Source organism: Eubalaena glacialis, chromosome 5 (genome assembly GCF_028564815.1).
Source record: "Eubalaena glacialis isolate mEubGla1 chromosome 5, mEubGla1.1.hap2.+ XY, whole genome shotgun sequence".
Lineage (NCBI taxonomy): Eukaryota > Metazoa > Chordata > Mammalia > Artiodactyla > Balaenidae > Eubalaena > Eubalaena glacialis.
Genome location: NC_083720.1, coordinates 146,402,229 through 146,421,287, shown reverse-complemented (window position 1 = coordinate 146,421,287; position 19,059 = coordinate 146,402,229). Strand labels below are relative to the sequence as shown.

Here is a 19,059-nt window from a genome sequence, read left to right as displayed (position 1 = left end):
CTTTCATCAGTGTCCTATAATTTTCTGCATACAGGTCTTTTGTCTCCTTAGGTAGGTTTATTCCTAGATATTTTATTCTTTTTGTTGCAATGGTAAACGGGAGTGTTTTCTTAATTTCACTTTCAGATTTTTCATCATTAGTATATAGGAATGCAAGAGATTTCTGTGCATTAATTTTGTATCCTGCTACTTTACCAAATTCATTGATTAGCTCTAGTAGTTTTCTAGTAGCATCTTTAGGATTCTCTATGTATAGTATCATGCCATCTGCAAACAGTGACAGCTCTACTTCTTCTTTTCCGATTTGGATTCCTTTTATTTCTTTTTCTTCTCTGATTGCTGTGGCTAACACTTCCAAAACTATGTTGAATAACAGTGGTGAGAGTGGGCAACCTTGTCTTGTTCCTGATCTTAGTGGAAATGGTTTCAGTTTTTCACCATTGAGGACAATGTTGGCTGTGGGTTTGCCACATATGGCCTTTATTATGTTGAGGAAAGTTCCCTCTATGCCTACTTTCTGCAGGGCTTTTATCATAAATGGGTGTTGAATTTTGTCGAAAGCTTTCTCTGCATCTATTGAGATGATCATATGGTTTTTCTCCTTCAGTTTGTTAATATGATGTATTGATTGATTTGCGTATATTGAAGAATCCTTGCATTCCTGGAATAAACCCCACTTGATCATGGTGTATAATCTTTTTAATGTGCTGTTGGATTCTGTTTGCTAGTATTTTGTTGAGGATTTTTGCATCTATGTTCATCAGTGATATTGGCCTGTAGTTTTCTTTCTTTGTGACATCTTTGTCTGGTTTTGGTATCAGGGTGATGGTGGCCTCATAGAATGAGTTGGGGAGTGTTCCTCCCTCTGCAATATTTTGGAAGAGTTTGAGGAGGATAGGTGTTAGCTGTTCTCTAAATGTTTGATAGAATTCGTATTGGCGTTTAATTGATTTACAATGTTGTGTTAGCTTCAGGCCTATGGCAAAGTAATTCAGTTACACATACACATATATTCATTCTATTTCAGATTCTTTTCCCATATAGGTTATTACAGAATATTGAGTACCGTTCCCTATGCTCTACTAACTTATCTTTTTATGTGGTTCAACATTGGTTGAACATAAAGGCACGTGAATGGATGACACCTAGACTTACAATCTCTTCCTGAGCTGCACTCATTTCTAAACTGAAGCCACAGAATGCAATCCCTATCAATTTAATTACACAGCAAGCTAACCGAGATTGTGAAAAGCATGGCGTTTTCTGTGTCTAAGAAAAACCAAATACTGTTGGGAGAATTCCCAGACTGAGGTATTCAGAACAGACACTCAGTTACTGGATCAAACCACCATTCCATTCAATTCCCTTTTGAACTGTCCTGATAAATGTTCCAATTAGTCCAACTTTCTAATTGGTTAATGTGGCTGGCTACCCCCAAATTAACATAATCTGCATATTTCGCTACATACTTTAACTACATTTTCAAGTGATCTGAGCTAGGAGAAATAGTTTGTGTTCCTTGGGTACTGAAAAGTACAGCAAAATAGGTAAAGGCTAAGGATTAGGTTCCATTCATTGAAAAAACTAGAAAAACCATCTACTGGGGCTTAAAAACAAACAAACAAACAAACAAAAAAACACAAAGAGCCAAGGGGAGAGAGAAAGGGAGGGCCAAGTGAAAAGACAAACTTTAAAGTATTAAGTAAACATTTCCTCTGGAATTCAGGTTTTTCCCTCACGTTGCAACAGAATGTACTAAGTGGAAGAATTTTCATAGATGAATTTTCTTCGAGGACGATGAGGTGAGTGAAATTAGCATATTTACTTTCCTTCCTTCCTCTGCAAAATATAAAGTGCCATACTGGAGCCTTTTGATTTATCCACAGTCTCAGGCATTAACATTCATAACCCTCCATTTATAGCATTTATAACCCTCCATTTATAGCATTCATAACCCTCCATTTATAGCATTTATAACCCTCCATTTGGGGTGTGACGTAGCAGCTGGCGTTCTGCTGCTCAGATTTTTGGTCCAGCTCCATTCAGGAACACGGTAGAAAACAATCTCCCTGTTCCTTTTGGAAAACAAATCAGTTTTGGAAAACAGATGAGTTCGTAGCTAAGTGTTTACCCCCGTAATTTCAAGGGGCATTTTTGTAGATGTATGTATACTTCTTTATTATAAACCCAAGCAACTTTGTTTACAGTTTTATTATTTGTATGTTGTAACTAAGAATGCAACACCTAGCTGCCAGTAGAAATAAAAACAAACCATTGAAGTTCAAGAGCAAATATGTTTTCCTGACCAAAGGGTAAATGCAAAGAGCTGAACTGTTCATGTCCACAGGACTAGAAATTTTAGCTAACACGAAGAGGTATTACACTTCGGAAGCAAAACCAATCAAAAGACTTCCAAACATTTACAGCTTTCCCCCCAATAAGACAGGAAAATATTTCTACCATTTTCTTGACTGCTTAGTAGAAATTTGAAATATATTGTTAGGGGATGAATTGTGTCCCTGCAAAAAGATACGCTGAAGCCCTAACCCCCAGAAACTCAGAATGTGATCTTATTTGCAAATACAGTCTTTATAGAGGTGACCGAGTTAAAGTGAAGTTACTGTAGTGGGCCCTAATTCAATATGACCAGCGCCCTTATCAACAGGATATTTGCACACCGGGAGCACGCGTTGTGAAGATTGGAATTGTGTTGCCACAAGCCAAGAACTCCAGGAAGCGAGGAGAGAGGCAGGGGACAACTCATTCCCCAGGGTCTTTTGAGGGAGCACAGCCCTAGCCAACATGTAAATTTGGGACTTCTGGCCTCCAGAACAGTGAGACAAGAAATTGCTGGTTTTCTGGGCTACCCTGTTGTGGTACTTCATCACAGCTGTGCTAGGAAACTAATATATCTACTAAAAAAATGTTTTTTCCCCAAATCCGGAATTAAGAACCTGACGAAAGTGTCTGCATCTTATGTAAAGGTTGTGCTCTGGAAATTCATTTGTAGGGATGCTAAGACTAGAATGGATTTCCCACACTGACATGAGGATTCGATTTCCAGGCCTGTACTAACGTCTCGTTCAAATAAACTATCCCCAGTAAGCAGTCCAGAGTCAGTGTTTCGAAAAACTTTGGCCACGATCCAGTTAGAAACACATTTTACATCATGATAGTACACAGACACATAAAAGGGACACATTTCATAAAATTATTCTTACTTTGGATATTTTCTATTTTGTTATACTTCGCTTTATATAAAACACTGGTCACAACCTGCTCAGTTGGTTTTATGACCACCAATAGTTCATGACCCACAGTTGAAAAATGCTATGCTAAAAACACATCTCCCTTGCTTGATGTGTAATTAATACTCAGTGAATGTTGCTGAATTAAGATCTATGTTCTCATAGGACAGAGAACAAACACTTTTCTTCTCTGCCCCACTGCCAGAATCAGCTCTGGGCCAAAGAAGTACAGATATTGTTGAGCCTGGATGGCACAGAAAATCAGAGAGGAAGTGGGTCCAGATCTGCCCAGCAATGGGCGCGAGAATGTCGTTCTAGATGACCGTGGTGGAGCTGACAGAGGATTTCCAGGTCTCTCTCTCTCTCTTTTTTTTTTGAATTTTATTTCATTTTATTTATTTATATATTTTTTGAATTTTTGAGTTTTATTTATTTTTTATACAGCAGGTTCTTATTAGTTATCCATTTTATACACATCAGTGTATACATGTCAATCCCAATCTCCCAATTCATCCCACCACCATCACCCCCATCCCCGCTGCTTTTCCCCCTTGGTATCCATACTTTTGTTCTGTACATCTGTGTCTCTATCCAAGTCTCTTTTAAATATTCTTTTCCTGCTTATACCACAGGATGGTGTCAAGGAGACTCAGGGACCCCTGGTTTTTTTGTTTTTTTTTTGTTTTTTTTTGATTCCTCCTTACTTTGTGACCACAGCATTCTTTATCACCTGTATTTTTGTCTCTTCAAGTCAAAGAACTATTATACTTGGAGGGAACTAGGGAGCATCTCATTCTAATTCAATCCCTCTACCCAGCTAGTTCCACCCGTGGATGCCCTTCTGATGACCACCTTTCAATCTCTAGGGAGTTGGAGGGGGGTGGTGAGGGTGTGTGCTTGTCAGGGAAGGGGAGTAAAGTTTTTAAGCAGGGAGGGGTGGGATTGCTTCACCTTCCGTCTCTTTTGCATCTTTCCCTACAGTGAGAAGGTCAACAGGAAACTAGTACTACCTGTGGACACAGCCAAGAGCATCACATTCACTTTATAGGGGATCCTGGCTGGAGATGTGTTTAGAAGTCACAGGACAGAATCCTCATGCCTGTTACAATATTTAAGTTGTATTAATAGGCCAACTGCTCTCCTTAAAAAAAAAAAAAGTTTATCCCTTACCTCCACACATGGTCAATCACCAGACTGTGTTGATTTCATCTCAGAAAGAGACAAGTCTTCTGAATCTGATCTTTCCTTTCCATTTCCACTGCCTTAGTCTTTCATAGGGGCAGTACTCTTTTCCCCTGCCATCCAGAGCAGTTTATCCTTAATACTCCCACCAGATTTATCCCCCTAACCAAAAAGCCTCCCTGCTTCCCCTTCGTCTTCGGGGTAAAATCCAGATGTCTGCACCTGGCGCACAAGAGTCCTCCCAATCTCAGGGCAGTGAGCCTCTGTCGACCTCTCACTGCACTTTCATAACTCTGTCTGTACGTGCTGTTCCCTCTATCTTAAATGCTTCCGCCACCTCTCTCTGTCTGGTAAATACTTCATCTCTCAGCTCAAATGTCATCTAATCTGGGACGCCATCTCCATCACCCTGGAGAGGGGAGCAGCTTCTCCCTCCAGGCTCCCGGACACTGTTCACAGCCATGAGCCAGTGCTTAGCACACGATGCTGAAATTCCTGAGTTCGGACGCTTGCCTCACCTCCTGGATTTGTCTTTATCTTTGCCCCACCAGCACCTAGCAAGGTACATTCCGGGTGCTCAGTCAGTGGCTGTGGAATAAAATCAGCATCATCAAGACCATGCTGAGTGCTGACACTACCGTGCGATTACATATTTTTAAAACATACACTGTTTATAATTTGTAAAATTAATTTTGCCAGCTGGAAGCATTCTCAGAGAGTTGTATGTTGATTAGTTTAAGTTATCTTCTTCCCTGCGATTCCAAACTTAATGGAAGTGCAACTGTGCCATGGGTTTTCTCCCACCCTTATTTAGAAAAGAAAATTAATTTTCTCCCACTGCACAGAGGGGGAGCTCTGCCATTGTGCCAGTAATATAAACCCTGTACTTTCTGTAGGGTACACTGAGCCCAGAAAAGGATTTGTTCAGGCAAGGCAATGCTTGAATATGGCCTTGCCACACACTCTATCTGTTTGTTCTGGCTTGAGAGCAGGAAAAGAAAATTTTTTTACTTCATTGCAAACCCAAAGGTTTGGGTGGAGCTTAAAGAAATTTTTGGTTTAGTCACAAAACTATTTTCAATGCAGCTGGAAGCTCTGATTTGTTTTTGAGATTCTTGTTCAGCAAACTGATGTTTATCATTATTATAGACATAGCAATATCGCCTTAGGGAGGCAGTAGTTTAGAATGTAAAAACACAGTAACTTTCTTTTTGAGGGCGTTGATATTAGTGGATAAGAGGATATTTTTAGAGCATTAGCAAATCAGTTAAAATGCTTTCTAATCTTTAGATACTGAAACAAAAGCAAAAGAATAGGGGGTTTACCTGCAGAAGGGAAGAAGGAAACAGGAAATTGTTTTTTTACTGACTTCTTTCAATTATTACCTTTATTATAACATTCTTAATGGCTCGTTAATATAGTTTTTATTTAACAGGTATATAATTTCCCCAGTCGATAACTCTGAATGCGGATTTCTTGAGGCAGACAAAACTGTGCAGAAAGCAATGCGAATTCGCCTGTCACCTTCCAGCCAGTGAACTCTCCCTCTGCCAGAGGAAGGCTCTGCACAGAAAGATGACTCAAGGACTTGTATCTGCACTGCCATGATTTTACACTGGTTTGCAGGAGGACGAGGGACCGGCGAGTGTACAAAGGTTGATGTTCACCCAGGCTCGAGCTCTGTGAGCTTCCAAAACCAGGGCCAGTGCTCACTCAGCCTTTTTTGAGTGTCTACTACTTATCAGAGCTTATGATAGGGGCTGGAGATACACAGGCTATTAAGATATGGGGCTCAACCTTCCCAGAATTTACAGGCCAGCCGAGAAACAGAAACTTGACATTTGACCATTATCATAAAAAAAGGGATCCAGAGCTACCACGTACTGAGAGCTCTCCCTAATAAGCCAGGCTTTGGGCTGAGAGCTTCATGTACATTATCTCACTCAATCCTCAGTGACATCTTTGGAGGAAGGTATTACTCACCAGATTTTTCAGATAAGAAAAGTAAGTTTTAGAAAGGTTAAGCAACTGGTGGAAGGTCACGGAGCCAGGCGGGGCTGAGATTCACATCCTGAATCTCAGGTCTGTGGAAGCCAGAGCTCCAGACCTTAAAGTCAGAAGCTCGGTGCACACCCGCAGGTTAGGGGAGCTTAGGGGACGTAAGTGACACTGGGAGTGAATTGTGCGGGTCACACTGGCATTATTAGGACAAAGATAATGGACAGGAGAAAAGTTCTCCAACAAAGGCAGAGGATGTGTGAAGGCGTGAGGAGGCACGGCAAGGAGTCCAGCACTGTGGACACAGCAGGTGTGTGCCAGGCGGCGGCACTAGAGGAACTGAGAAAGACACAGAGACAGACAGACACACACGCACACAGAGGCAGGCACTTGAGTTTTCACCAAGTCAAGGAGTTGAAAATGAAGGAGAGTCCCTTACAAAAACACAGCATAGTTTATCAATGGTCTCCTCTGGCTGGCTTTTGGTTCCTAATTGTAGTTTCAGGGGCTATTTTAACCTAGACAGCAAAGTTACATTTCTTCCCATCATCATTTTGCTGGCAGCAAAAATACTGAGGTATCATCTTAAGCTTTTCCTGAACCCTTCTTAACTTTTTCTAGTGTTTTGGTTACATTCAATGTGATCTGAGAAAAGCAGTTCAGTTCTTCATTTTTATTTCTATGAAGTTCAAGTGTTCTGATTTTTATTCTTATATTTGATGAGAAGATACCATGTTTTCCTGACCCCAAACCTTAAAAGGTTTTCATAAAATGTATCCTGTGTCTCTTCCCTCTCCCCTTACCCAGTATTTTTATTTCTTTTACTGGGGTCACTTACTTTAAAAAAATCAACTTCTAGGGCTTCCTACTATTTCTTTTTACTACCCTCGTCCCCACTATTTCCCATCAATATATCTTTCCTATGCAAGAAATAAAATCAGTTTCCACATCTGGCTTCTTGATGATCTGTTATAATGTAGTATCTAGAAAAGGCAAGTCTATAGAGACAGAAAGTAGATTAGTGGTTGCCTAGAGCTGGGATAGGGGGCTTGAGGGTTGCTTTGGTCAGTTTGGGCTGCTATAACAAGATACCACAGATTGGGTGGCTTCAACAACAGAAACATTTACTTCTCACAGTTCCAAAGATTGGAAGTCTGAGGTCAGGGTGCCAGCATGGCAGGTTCTGGTGAGAGCTCTCCCTGGCTTGCAGACTTCCACCTTCTTGCTGTACCTCCACATGGATGGGGGTGGGTGGGGAGATTGTGCTCTGGTCCCTTCATCTCCTTGTAAGGGCACCAATCCTATCTTGGGAGCTCCACCTCCATGGCCTCATCCAAACCTAGTTACCTCCCAAAGGTCCCACCTCCAAATACCACCACACTGGGGATTAAAGCTTCAGCATATGAATTTTGAGGGGCACAAACATTCAGCCCACAGTAGGGATTGAGAGCTAAAGGGCACAGGGTTTCTTTTTGGGTGACAAAAATATTCTAAAATTGACTGTTAGTGATGGTTGCATAACCTTGTGAATATACTAATAACCATTGAATTGTATACCTTAAGTAGGTGAAGTGCACGGTATGTAAATTATATCAATAAAGCTATTACTAAAAAAGTTATTTCTGGTTCTTGTTAAGGGAAGAATAAATAGTGCTTTTAAAAGGTTTCATATAGTACGAACTATTTTTTGGCAGTTCATTCTATCATCACATAAATATATAAGTATTATAGGAAAAACAGGGTAAACAGTTTTGAGAGTTTCAAGGAATTTGATTCTATGGTATTTGCAGTGGCACTTCCCACAAATCATGCTTTAGGTCGCTTTCTACTATTCATCCAATACAATGCAACGGTAGAGCGTCACCTTAAGTGTAAAGCACTCTTGCTTCAAGGAATTGAAAGACAATGCAAGTGTAAGAGTAACAAAATCAAAAGAAAAGCAATATGCTACTACTCTTTACATTTGAATAGTTATCATTTACAAAGAACTATAATATTCTTTAACTACAAAATTTCTCCTCTAAGTAAGTGCGGTAGGTATTATCATCCCATTTTATAGGTGAGGAAAATGACCTGCCCAAATTCACATGGCTAATTAGCTGTCAGTGTCTGGATACATTTCGTGACGGCAAGTTTACTATCTTTCCATTGCTTTCCCCACTGTTTAGTGCTGACTCTCTAACGCCTCTCTCAGTTTTTCAGTGGCTTAGACAGGGTGATCTCTGTAAAATTTAAGAATACCCTCACCTTAGTTCATACTATCTTCTTTATCTGGAGTAATGAGCAAATATTTAAACTCCAGAGGTACTGCAACCATCACATGAGAGTAGAGCCCACAGAGCTCTGTCTTGTTCTCAATGATTCTTGTTAGTACCAAATACAGACCACACTGGTGATGAAGTTCAAGTTCAGATATTCAACCCCAAAAGGTTAACCCAGACTTGAGGCGAGGCAGCTTTTAACTCCTCTTAGACGGTGTTTGTGGAGGGGGAGGGCGGGGAGTGCAGGGAGTGCTATCAGAGTGCCAACAAGTTCGGAATAACACGGGTTTAAGAGATAAATTAACTGAAGGAGTCACCACCACAAGCAGTAGAGGGCTCTCTAACATCACCCAGAAGACTCACAAGCAGGACCATCATTGCCTGGGTTGTTCCCTGGTTAAATCCCACATCATCCCCATGTTCCCAGTGTTTACTTGTTTGCTAAAGGACATTCTAAACACCAGTGCTTAGAAAGACCAGATGAATTCTGCTGATAAGAAGATTCGGTGAAATTTTCCCATGCTGGATCACTAATACATGTTAACTAATCCTGTTGCTATAAACCTTCTTAAAGAGCCATTGCAATTTAGAAGTATGGTGTGTTTCACCATCATAAAATGAATATTTAATAACGTATGTTGAATACCATAATTTGCTAGGTAAAGTAATGAAAAAGAGAGTTACACTGACATTGTTAATCTCAGTTTCCCACTTTGATAAATAAACCAAGGGAAAAAAGGGATGCTAAACATGTGAAAACAGATGTCAATGCATTAAAACCAAAGGAATCTAGATTAATCACTAGTGCTCTTAACGTCATCCTCCATCATTAGTCTTTGTGGATATAAGATGAGTTAGTGACTATTTGAAAGTTAATCTAGCAAATCAAAATCCTGCTGTGAAGTTGAGAGTTTTGTCATAGACATAAGAGTGAGTGAAGACTTTATTGCTTAGCCTACTGAAGTCTTTCTATACATAAAATGGAGATCCCTACCCACAGATCCATAATATCTAAGGGAAAAAAAGCCAATGGAATATGAATCATGCAAAGAGTCTGAGGTATAAGTAAAGCCTAGAGTCTGATAAAACATACTATCTCTTTAGTGACAGAAGGTAAATTTAATATCTGAGAAAAAACCTTTTATTTCAATTCTTAATATAGTTTCTCTACTTATTTATGACATTATTTTATTTCTTTGGAAGAACTTTTTCAGTTGGCAAGAATATCCATATAATGCTATACAGTGCAAATATTTTAGTATTTCTAAAAATATTTGGGATAATTTAACCATCTCAAAAGATATATAAGATCCATCGTTAATTTAAGCCATTTGAAGTGAACTTTAAGAACTGAGTCCTTCACTCTACAGAGGGTCACATTTTCAACATTCAGCCTCTGCAGTTTTTCTAAAAGATCATGAGTTTCTGCATAGTTACTCCCACCCTGGAAAGTCTGCAAATTACATTAAGTTGTAAACAGATAGCAAAATACATTAAAGCAAACCCAGGTATTTATTTCATTCTTAGCCTCCGACCTCATCTGTTAGTCTCATCTTAGTTACAGATAAGCAGTAACAGATTTATCTTCCACATACTTGCACAACATGCTAAGAAAGGCTAAAAAGTCACTCATGGGAATTATAAGCTAAGTAGACACTGAGATGCAAACGTGCCATCTAATAAGATCATATGCTTATATGAGGTTACATAGGGTAATATTATCCACGCAGGTGCATCTCTACTATTATGCTAATTATACTCTCCATTACTGGATTCACCACAGTAATGTAATTGTAACTGTCTGGTAATGTGTCTGCATCCTCACTAGCATGTGACCTCTCTGAAGCAGAGTTGTGTCTTAATTTACTGGCAGTACAGGGTAGTGTTCGGTCATAAAGAAAATATTAAAAAACACTGTAAGTATGCTTTGTTCTAATAGGTAACACCGACCGTCTAGTAAATGAAAGCATCAATTATGACAAAGACACCTCACATAAGGTCCTGATATTAAATATGTTATTTGGGGATGTTGAGTAGTATAGTGTTAGCATCTTACATCTTAACACCTGCTGTCAATGGCTTTATACAAGCTATACTCATTAACCAGAGTTTAGATCAGTGTTTCTCTGTGTGGACCATTTGTACCAGATTTGCTTTCAGGAAGCTCGTTAAAATGTTGATACTTTCCCTGTCACACCCAGATTCAGATTCAGTAAGTCTAGGGAAGGAAGGCAGCAGGAAGAAGCTGATTTTTAAAAAATAAGGTCCCTAGGTAATTCTCATGCACCTAAAGAATGAGAGGCATTGGCCTCTCTGCTCAATACAAGCATGAGTGAGCATGAGTTTCTCTAACTGGTATTTAAAGCTATTCTTTCCCTCACCCTCTTTTCATTCAGTTTCTAGCCCCTCGGTGCTCTTAAAGAGAATGGAGCAAAGCATTCATCCCATCAGCCGGCACGTGCACCACGAGGCTCTGCAACTTTCCTGTTCCAGGCGGGATAACAGTGCGGGCAGTTGGCAACAGTCATCTTTACTAGAGGGTCACAGAAATCCTTAGCCAGAAATATTGAATTGGGCTCGGAGGAAGCAATTATACATAGGAACAGGAAAGTTTTCTGCATAAGCACTTAAATTCACAAGAGGTCCATAACGAAGTGAACAACACAAACCTACCTGTTCCTTGCCTTCAAGAGGTACATAATCACAGGCAGGCACAGGCTGGAAGTGAGGATTGCAGGGTAATCAATCAAATTAAACTCTCAGAGACAGGGAGACAGTGAATGCACTGATCGGCAGTCTTGAACGCAAATTCAAATTATTCCTCTTACGTAGGTTTATTAGTAAGGACTAACAGTGCAAAATAATTTGGGAGGAAATTACGCTAATTCTATTTTAGCTTTCATCAACTTAACTCTCTAAACAATATTTTAGCCGAATAAAGATCTGTTTGCGTCTTAACAGTGATTATATCACTGAGCAGCTTATTACAGAGTTCAGTAAGAGCCAATATGCTTATCTAGAAAGGACTTGCTTAAGACACTTAAGACCTGACACCATTATAAGATAAAACAAGGTCCCAACTTTAAAGTTGGAAACCAAATCAAGACTCCAAAAAGTGTACATTAGTTTTTAGTCTCTTGCAAGTTTCAAGCATGTGGACATTTCCACTGAATTAATATAGACAAATTTCAGATCTAGCCATAAATCACTCTATGCTCCCTTGGGTTATCAATTTTAGAAAAGGAATTCTAGGGACACCCCCATCAAGCTCCCATGACAGCGCACTTGTCATTACAGTGAAAGGAAAACAACTACACCGTTTTATCTCACAGGGTACATCTGCAGGAACCATTTTCCAAACGAACACTCAATTTTGTTTACCTTATTTTCATGTTGAAACATGAACATCCAGTAAAATATGGGTGGCATGGTTTTTAAAAATAAAATTCATTTTTTTGTCTAGGTTTTTTTCATCTTATAGATAAACCACATTCACCATTTGACTTTTAAAATCACTTCCACTAACAGTTTTCTTAAAGGAAGCATTTACATGGAATCAAATGCCACTGCATGTAGAGCAGGTGCAGCTGAAATAGGATAATATGATTGGCAAAAGTAATTCTAAAAATCCTAAAACATGACCTTGGGCAACTCAGACTTCCTTCAAGCCTCAGTTTTCTTGCTGTGAAACTGGAGGGCTGGACTCCATCACCACGGAGGTGACTTCCAGCTTCAACATTCCGGGACACCTTATTCACGTATTAGCTCACCAGCAGTGTTCTTTTAAACAAGCCCTTTGTTTAAATTTACCTTTTTCTGCATTGGTATAACTCCTCCACCTCACCCTCCACGATCCATATTACAATCATTAATGAACAAAACAGCACCTTGAGCTTAATCATTCTTACAGAGCAGTTTTTTTGTTTAAAGATGTCATCTGTGTAATAAACCTATCTAGAATTATTCATGGGGAAATAATAACCTTCACGTTTATGTCCATGTATTATAAAGTACTTATTGATAGAAAATCCTTGCCTAGATCTGAACTCCAGCAGAGAGGGCTCCTAAGATGCAGTTTTAAGAGGTCTTTCGCCTGCCGATATCCTTCAAAATGAGCTTAGAGCTCACCGCAGCTTCACAACATTGCTAAGAAGCTGACTCAGTTTTCTTTTAAACCTGCTCGATACATTCTTCACTTTCTGTTTTTCTTCAGATGTCAAAGCCGCTTTCTTATATTTATTTTCATTCGAGGAAGGCAATAACTGAACAGACTAATCAAGTGAAGAAGATGAGAAGCTGGGCATAAGTGTCAGCAAAAGAAGCGGTCAAATATCTACACTTCTCTGGTCTTGGGGAAGCACATTACGTCCAAGGAACTCTACACAGTTGGCAGCACATGACTGAAAGATGCCAAGTATTGGCAAAGTTACACGGTTTTGGAACATTCAGAAAAGACAGAAGAGAAGAACAGAACCAAATAGGAAAGCATACTACCTTTGCAGGGGCATGATTTCACAAGCCATCCTTGTCTGGAAATTTGCAAGGGACCCTCACAACTGTGTCTTCGGCGCCCAGCAGGGCGTCTGTACGGGGTGGGGGGGGGGCAGGCTGCTCTCAGTGGCTGAGCTGGGCTGGGGACGCGAGGCTGCAGCTCGCCGCTGGAGAAGCAAGTTGCTCTGCAGTCAGCCAGCGTCCTGCGGTTCGCAGCCTCCAAACTTCTCCGCGCGGAGCTACAGGGCTGTTCGCTCGCTGCCTCTGCACATTTCCACCGCAGTCCACTCTGACCTTTGTTCCAGGGAAGCAGCTGAGCCCGCCAGCCAATCAGAGGAGCAGCTGCTGCAGGGCTTAAAGGCGCTGCTGCTTTCGCTGCTGCGGCTCCGCGGCGGGCTTGCCTAATTCTGGTAACTCGAAACTCTCCTCTGAGCCCTTCCACAGACGGGCTTGTCCGTCTGGGGAAAGCAACCAATAGCTGCAGCCAGAGCAAAGGGTCCCTCAACGTCTCAACGTTACGGAGGACTGCCAACAAGGAAATCCATTTGTCAAGGAAAGACACTGCCCCCGAAACGAAAGGTTTCTGTGACACAAGGCGTGAGCTATGCTCAGTTTCCTTTCTTCCTTGAAAAAAAAAAAAAAAATCAAACCACTAGCATTGGAAGGCGTGACACTTTTCTAGAAGGCACACAGGCATTCTTCTAGACTCCTGCCCTACCCATATTTATTTCCTGCTGATGTCTGTTTACATTGCGGTCGTTACTAGTCACTGGTGACATCTCCCAAGGCACATAGCTCTCGTTTCTGGGGAGGACACACGTCCTAAGACTGCCCACCGTCTCAAGGGATCAAAACGGCTATTCCCACGGAAGTATTTCAACTGATTATTTCTGTTTATCCTTATAAAGTTGAATGTGTTTATTTAAAGAGTCATTTTCCTCTAAGAACATCACCAGCATTTTTTTGGTTGGATGGTTATTTATTTATCGATTTTTTTTTTTTTTTTTTTTTTTACAGGTAACACCAAATCAATTTCTCATAAGGTCTGCTAAATACCTGTTAATTATCCAGCTCTCCCTTAGTTTCCTCTTCAGTGTGGAATACTAAAGTGTTATTTTAGGAACATAATTGTTCATTCACAGGTTTCAAACGTTGCAACAATAGTAAAAATATATTTTAATAAGATTTCTTTCATATCATAGGATTTGCCGAGAGTTACAACAAAGTCCAGAGCACAGCTTTTAGTAGAAGAAAGGGCAGAAAGCTAGAGTCCATGACGTTCAGAAACAGGGGCGGGGGGGCTTCCCTGGTGGCGCAGTGGTTGAGAGTCTGCCTGCCAATGCGGGGGACACGGGTTCGAGCCCTGGTCTGGGAAGATCCCGCATGCCGTGGAGCAACTGGGCCCGTGAGCCACAATTACTGAGCCTGCGCGTCTGGAGCCTGTGCTCCGCAACAAGAGAGGCCGCAATAGTGAGAGGCCCGCGCACCACGATGAAGAGTGGCCCCCACTTGCCGCAACTAGAGAAAGCCCTCGCGCAGAAACGAAGACCCAACACAGCCATAAATAAATAAATTAATTTTTAAAAAAAACAGAAAAAACAAACAGAGGGGGCTGGTACGACCAAAAAAGTATCCTTCTCCCCTGTATTTTTTCCCAGATTTCTTACAGATCACTCATAATTCTGAATTTAGAACACGAAGTCCTTTTGTAAGCGTCTGCTCTCCTTTGCTATACCTGCTAATAAAAATATTTCATTGTCTGACTAAATCCTCCATCATATTTATGAAAATGGATTAGTCATCCTGAAACTTATGTTCAGACATTATGACAGAATATCAGTAACTAAAATCAGCCTTTTAAAACAATGGAAGTTGAGTTAAGTCCAGAACTTACTTTAAGTTGTCAATATAGTCTTTGTTTTGATTCTAGATTTAGAAATACTAATTGGATTCTCCAGTAACAGTAACTTAATTCTATATATTTGCTTAAGTTTTTTATCTTTCAAAAAGGCAACTTTACATCTTGCTTAACACTTCAATTAACTTCTTGAGTTAGGAAATCACTATTATATATCATAATATCTATTTTATTGATGAGTAAACTCGGTACTAGAAAATTAAGTAATTTGTTCAAATTCACATGGAAAGTTAGCGGCAGAACAGAAATTGGATTCAGAATTTCTCAGGTCTGCTTCAGAACTCTGCTATATAGCATAGTGCTTACTCTATTCTACATGAGCTTTTAAAATATTTCACAAGTATTTTTAGAAATAGTTAAAATTCAAATGACAGAAATAATATTTTGTCTTTTCTAATTTTATGAACACATCAATAATACATGGCTAAAATAGACACATGAGTTCAACAATAAAGGACCCAGCATTTCAGAAATATGTTAAACCAAACTATAATTTACATTCAATACATACTAGAGGTAAAATACTGATGAACAGGGGCATTCAAATTTAAAATCTGATTCCACATATATTTCCTGATAATTTAAGTCTTCCTATCAACATCCCTCTAACATGCCATACTAGTAGTTAGATGTCAGTGGTCATTTCTGAAAATCACCTAACACTAGAACTCAGTAATTAGCTGCCTTTTCAAGTCTCTATTATTTACTTATCACAATTCCTCCTTTTTCTGGTTTCTGGTCAATTTTGGGGGCATGACTTGATGATCATTTTTGAATTTGTTCCTGGACCACAGCTCCTCCTCTCAACTACACCCCCTGCCAGAGTCCTCAATCACTGGAATAGCTTTATTACTGTGTCCCACATCCTCACGTCAGTTCTTCACCATCAGGCAGCAGGAGTACCACTCCTTGAACCCTGCTGGTTCCAGCTTCTCAAACTCTGATACCCTGCCTGCATTTCCTCCGCACGAGCCCCCGGATGTGCATCCCTCAGAACCGTCCTGCCCCTGCCTCCCCCATTCCTCCTCCTTCTCCTTAGCTACTCAGCTCCGACTGTCCATGTCTGCAGAGGACAACCTGCACCCAGACCAGCTAACGTGCAGCTTTAAAAAAGGCGCATTCCAGGCTTTCCTCAGCATTTAGTTATTTCTAAAAACAGGTTCACTAGCATCCTCTGCTTCTTCACCCTGTATGCATCCTGCCGGCTGCATGCCCTACTAAAACACTAAAAGCCTCCAAACTGCTAAACGCTAAAACACTGCAAAAGGAAGTCACAGAACCCTGGCAACGGGGTAGATTAAAATTTCCTGTTATTTCATCTTGGCCTGAACCTCAGTACTCCGGGGCAAACTCTGTAGTTGTCTTTAACTGATTTTTGACTACTTTCCCACAGAAACTATTGCTGACCTTCTCTAATGGCACAAATCTGAATCTCTCTCGGTCACTAATTACCCTGCCTCCTAAATTCACTAAGAAAGTCAAGATCATCAAATATGAGTCAGTGCCTTTGATCGTCTTTGCATTAGGGGTTGAAGTACCACCACCACCCCCCGGCCCCCTCCAAACACACATGCACACCTTGCCTCCTTCTTTTTGACTTCTTCCTAGTCTAGGGGAACATGTCCCCACTCACAGGACTCAAATTTCTTACCCATGTATCGGATCTCATCATTTTATCCTTCCTCAGGAAGAAGCCTCATGTCTCCTCCATCTTAAATCTGTCCCCCTTCCGACAGGCACCCGAATAAGTGCCCCCCAGCCTTGAAAGCTTTTCCTCGGCAGTCTTACCCTCTGGTGACACAGCGCCATTTCCCTCCCCTTCCCACTGACAGGCTCCCCAAAGCCCACCTCTGCGGCTCCCACTGCCTCAGAAATTACTCCTCTGCCCCATGCCAATGGACTTCAGACTTCACCACGTTTCTGAAACTGCTTTTAAGGCCACCAATGCTCTTTTGGTCACTAAATCTAAACGCTTCATCTTAGATGCCTTTTTACTCTCAGCTTTTCAGAAACACCCACCTTCAGTTTTCCGAAAGTCTTTGGCTCTCTGTGATCTTTCCTGGGAATTCTCCAAGTGTCCCCAGTCACTCCATCCTCCTTTTATTTCATCTGTCTTTCCTCCTGTCTTACGCCCTTCCTGCCTCACCTTCCAGCCCCACATCTTTCAATACAGGCATTCTAATAGGGCTTAATAAACTGCGCTCTGGAATTACGCTCCTAGGGATTGGTTTCTGACTCTGCCGCAGACAGGCAGCGTAAACCTGGGCAAGCTGTTTAAAAGCTCTGAAATGGCTCTGAGGAATAAATGGAATCATGCATGTAAAACACATAGGATAGTTCCTGGCAAGTAAGTGCTCAATAATTATTACTATTATCGCCCTAATCAACACTTTCAAAGCCTCATATTATCTGATTCTTAAAATTCTCCTCCTCCTGGCCCCTCTTGTTAATGATGTTATTATTCTCTTTATGAATCAGATTCAAAGCATGAGTCATCTTTACTCCTCCCTTTCCTCTCCTTAACCAAATCTGTTGATTGACCTGTCATGTCTCTTTAATCAGTAGGCCTTGGTCATCTGCAGTATCATGATAACCTTCAAAACGATCTTTCTGCCTCTATTCACTCTATCCCCAGTGAATACATTTCACTATTAGAGTGAATTTTCTACTGTGGTTGTGATCTGGTCACTCACTCCTCTTCTCGAAAGCTTCAACAGCTCTCAGCTACCTCTTAAATGAACCCCAGTGTCCCTCTCCAGTTCAGCTGCTTATACCTCCCCTAAGGAAGCCACTCCAGATGTACCTGGCCACTTTTTTCAAATCTGCTCTGAACTTTTCTACCCCAAACATTTACCTTTTGTCTGGAGTATTTTCCCATTCCATTTTCTCCTGGCAAAATTCTATGTATACTCAGGTTTAGGCCAGATGGAACAAATCTCTTGCCCCTTTTAACTCAGATAGCCCTTTGCATCTCTTACGATATTTATCTTTTTTTCCCAGCACACCATTTTATTATTATTTGAATCTAAATATTATCTCCCTATTAGAATGTAAGTTCTCCAGGACAAGAATTGTATTTTTCCTGCAGCCGTTACACAGAACAGACACTCAATAAGTGCTGATTGAATGAACTGATACGTCAATCACTCTTCACCAGAGACTGAAGCATAGTTCCTTTAATTAGATTTTAACTTATCAAGCAATATTTCTACCCACTTTTTAATATTTCCCATTGTAGGCCTACACTAAAGATAAAGTAGACACCTCCTGGAGTTTCAAATGAAGGATAATGATAACCAACAATTGAGTAAAGAAATAAACTATTGGGGTTATACATTGATGTGCAACCACAGAGACGCAAAAAGTTAAGATTCTATCCAAAACTTTCAAAATCTTTTAAGCATTTTACATTATCCAATTTCTCCTAGTGTGTTTATTTCCTTTTCTACACTTCAGCTGGCTTGCAGACTTCTAATTTTCTTACATAACTTCTTCAGCAGATTCCAAGTGTTTGGCAATATGAGTTTGCACTTGTGCTATCAAGAGCAACAACTGCTCCAAAAATGATGTGGCTTCATTTGTTTTAATTTCAACATCAATTTGAAGCAACCAAAGAACCAAGACCATTTCTTGGCCACATTAATTTGTTTTCATATATTGTTTTAACATCAGATCGATTTGTTTCCTAAGAAAAAATATGTTGCAATAATTTCTTTCTTACAAGTTTGGTAAGAAGGTGCTTCTCAGGCAAGGTTTCTTCCTCATATTTTTTTATCAATCTTTATAAATTGCACTAAGGAGCAAAACCTTCTACAAGATGCTCACATAGTATTCATAAATGGTAATGAATAAATCTGACAGGATTTTCATAATCACAAAGCCAGGATTTTCAGGGCACATATAATTTAGATATCCTGGTACTGCTGCAAAGGATCCTGACTAAACTTGCTCTCTGGCAATC

The 19,059-nt window shown here is 40.4% G+C and overlaps 1 protein-coding gene across 4 annotated transcripts in view; it reads right to left on the bottom strand.

The window, feature by feature from the left end:
• Nucleotides 1–19,059, bottom strand: part of FAM13A (family with sequence similarity 13 member A) — a 333,205-nt gene that overhangs the window by 91,668 nt on the left and 222,478 nt on the right. The window contains exon 1 of one of the 4 annotated variants that reach the window (XM_061192619.1): nucleotides 13,184–13,550. The exons of the other annotated variants lie outside the window; for them this stretch is intronic. Coding sequence (XP_061048602.1) covers nucleotides 13,184–13,212 — 29 coding nt within the window. The 5' untranslated portion in view covers nucleotides 13,213–13,550. Of the gene's footprint in view, nucleotides 1–13,183; nucleotides 13,551–19,059 lie in introns of those variants that run through there. 4 annotated transcript variants of the gene reach the window in all.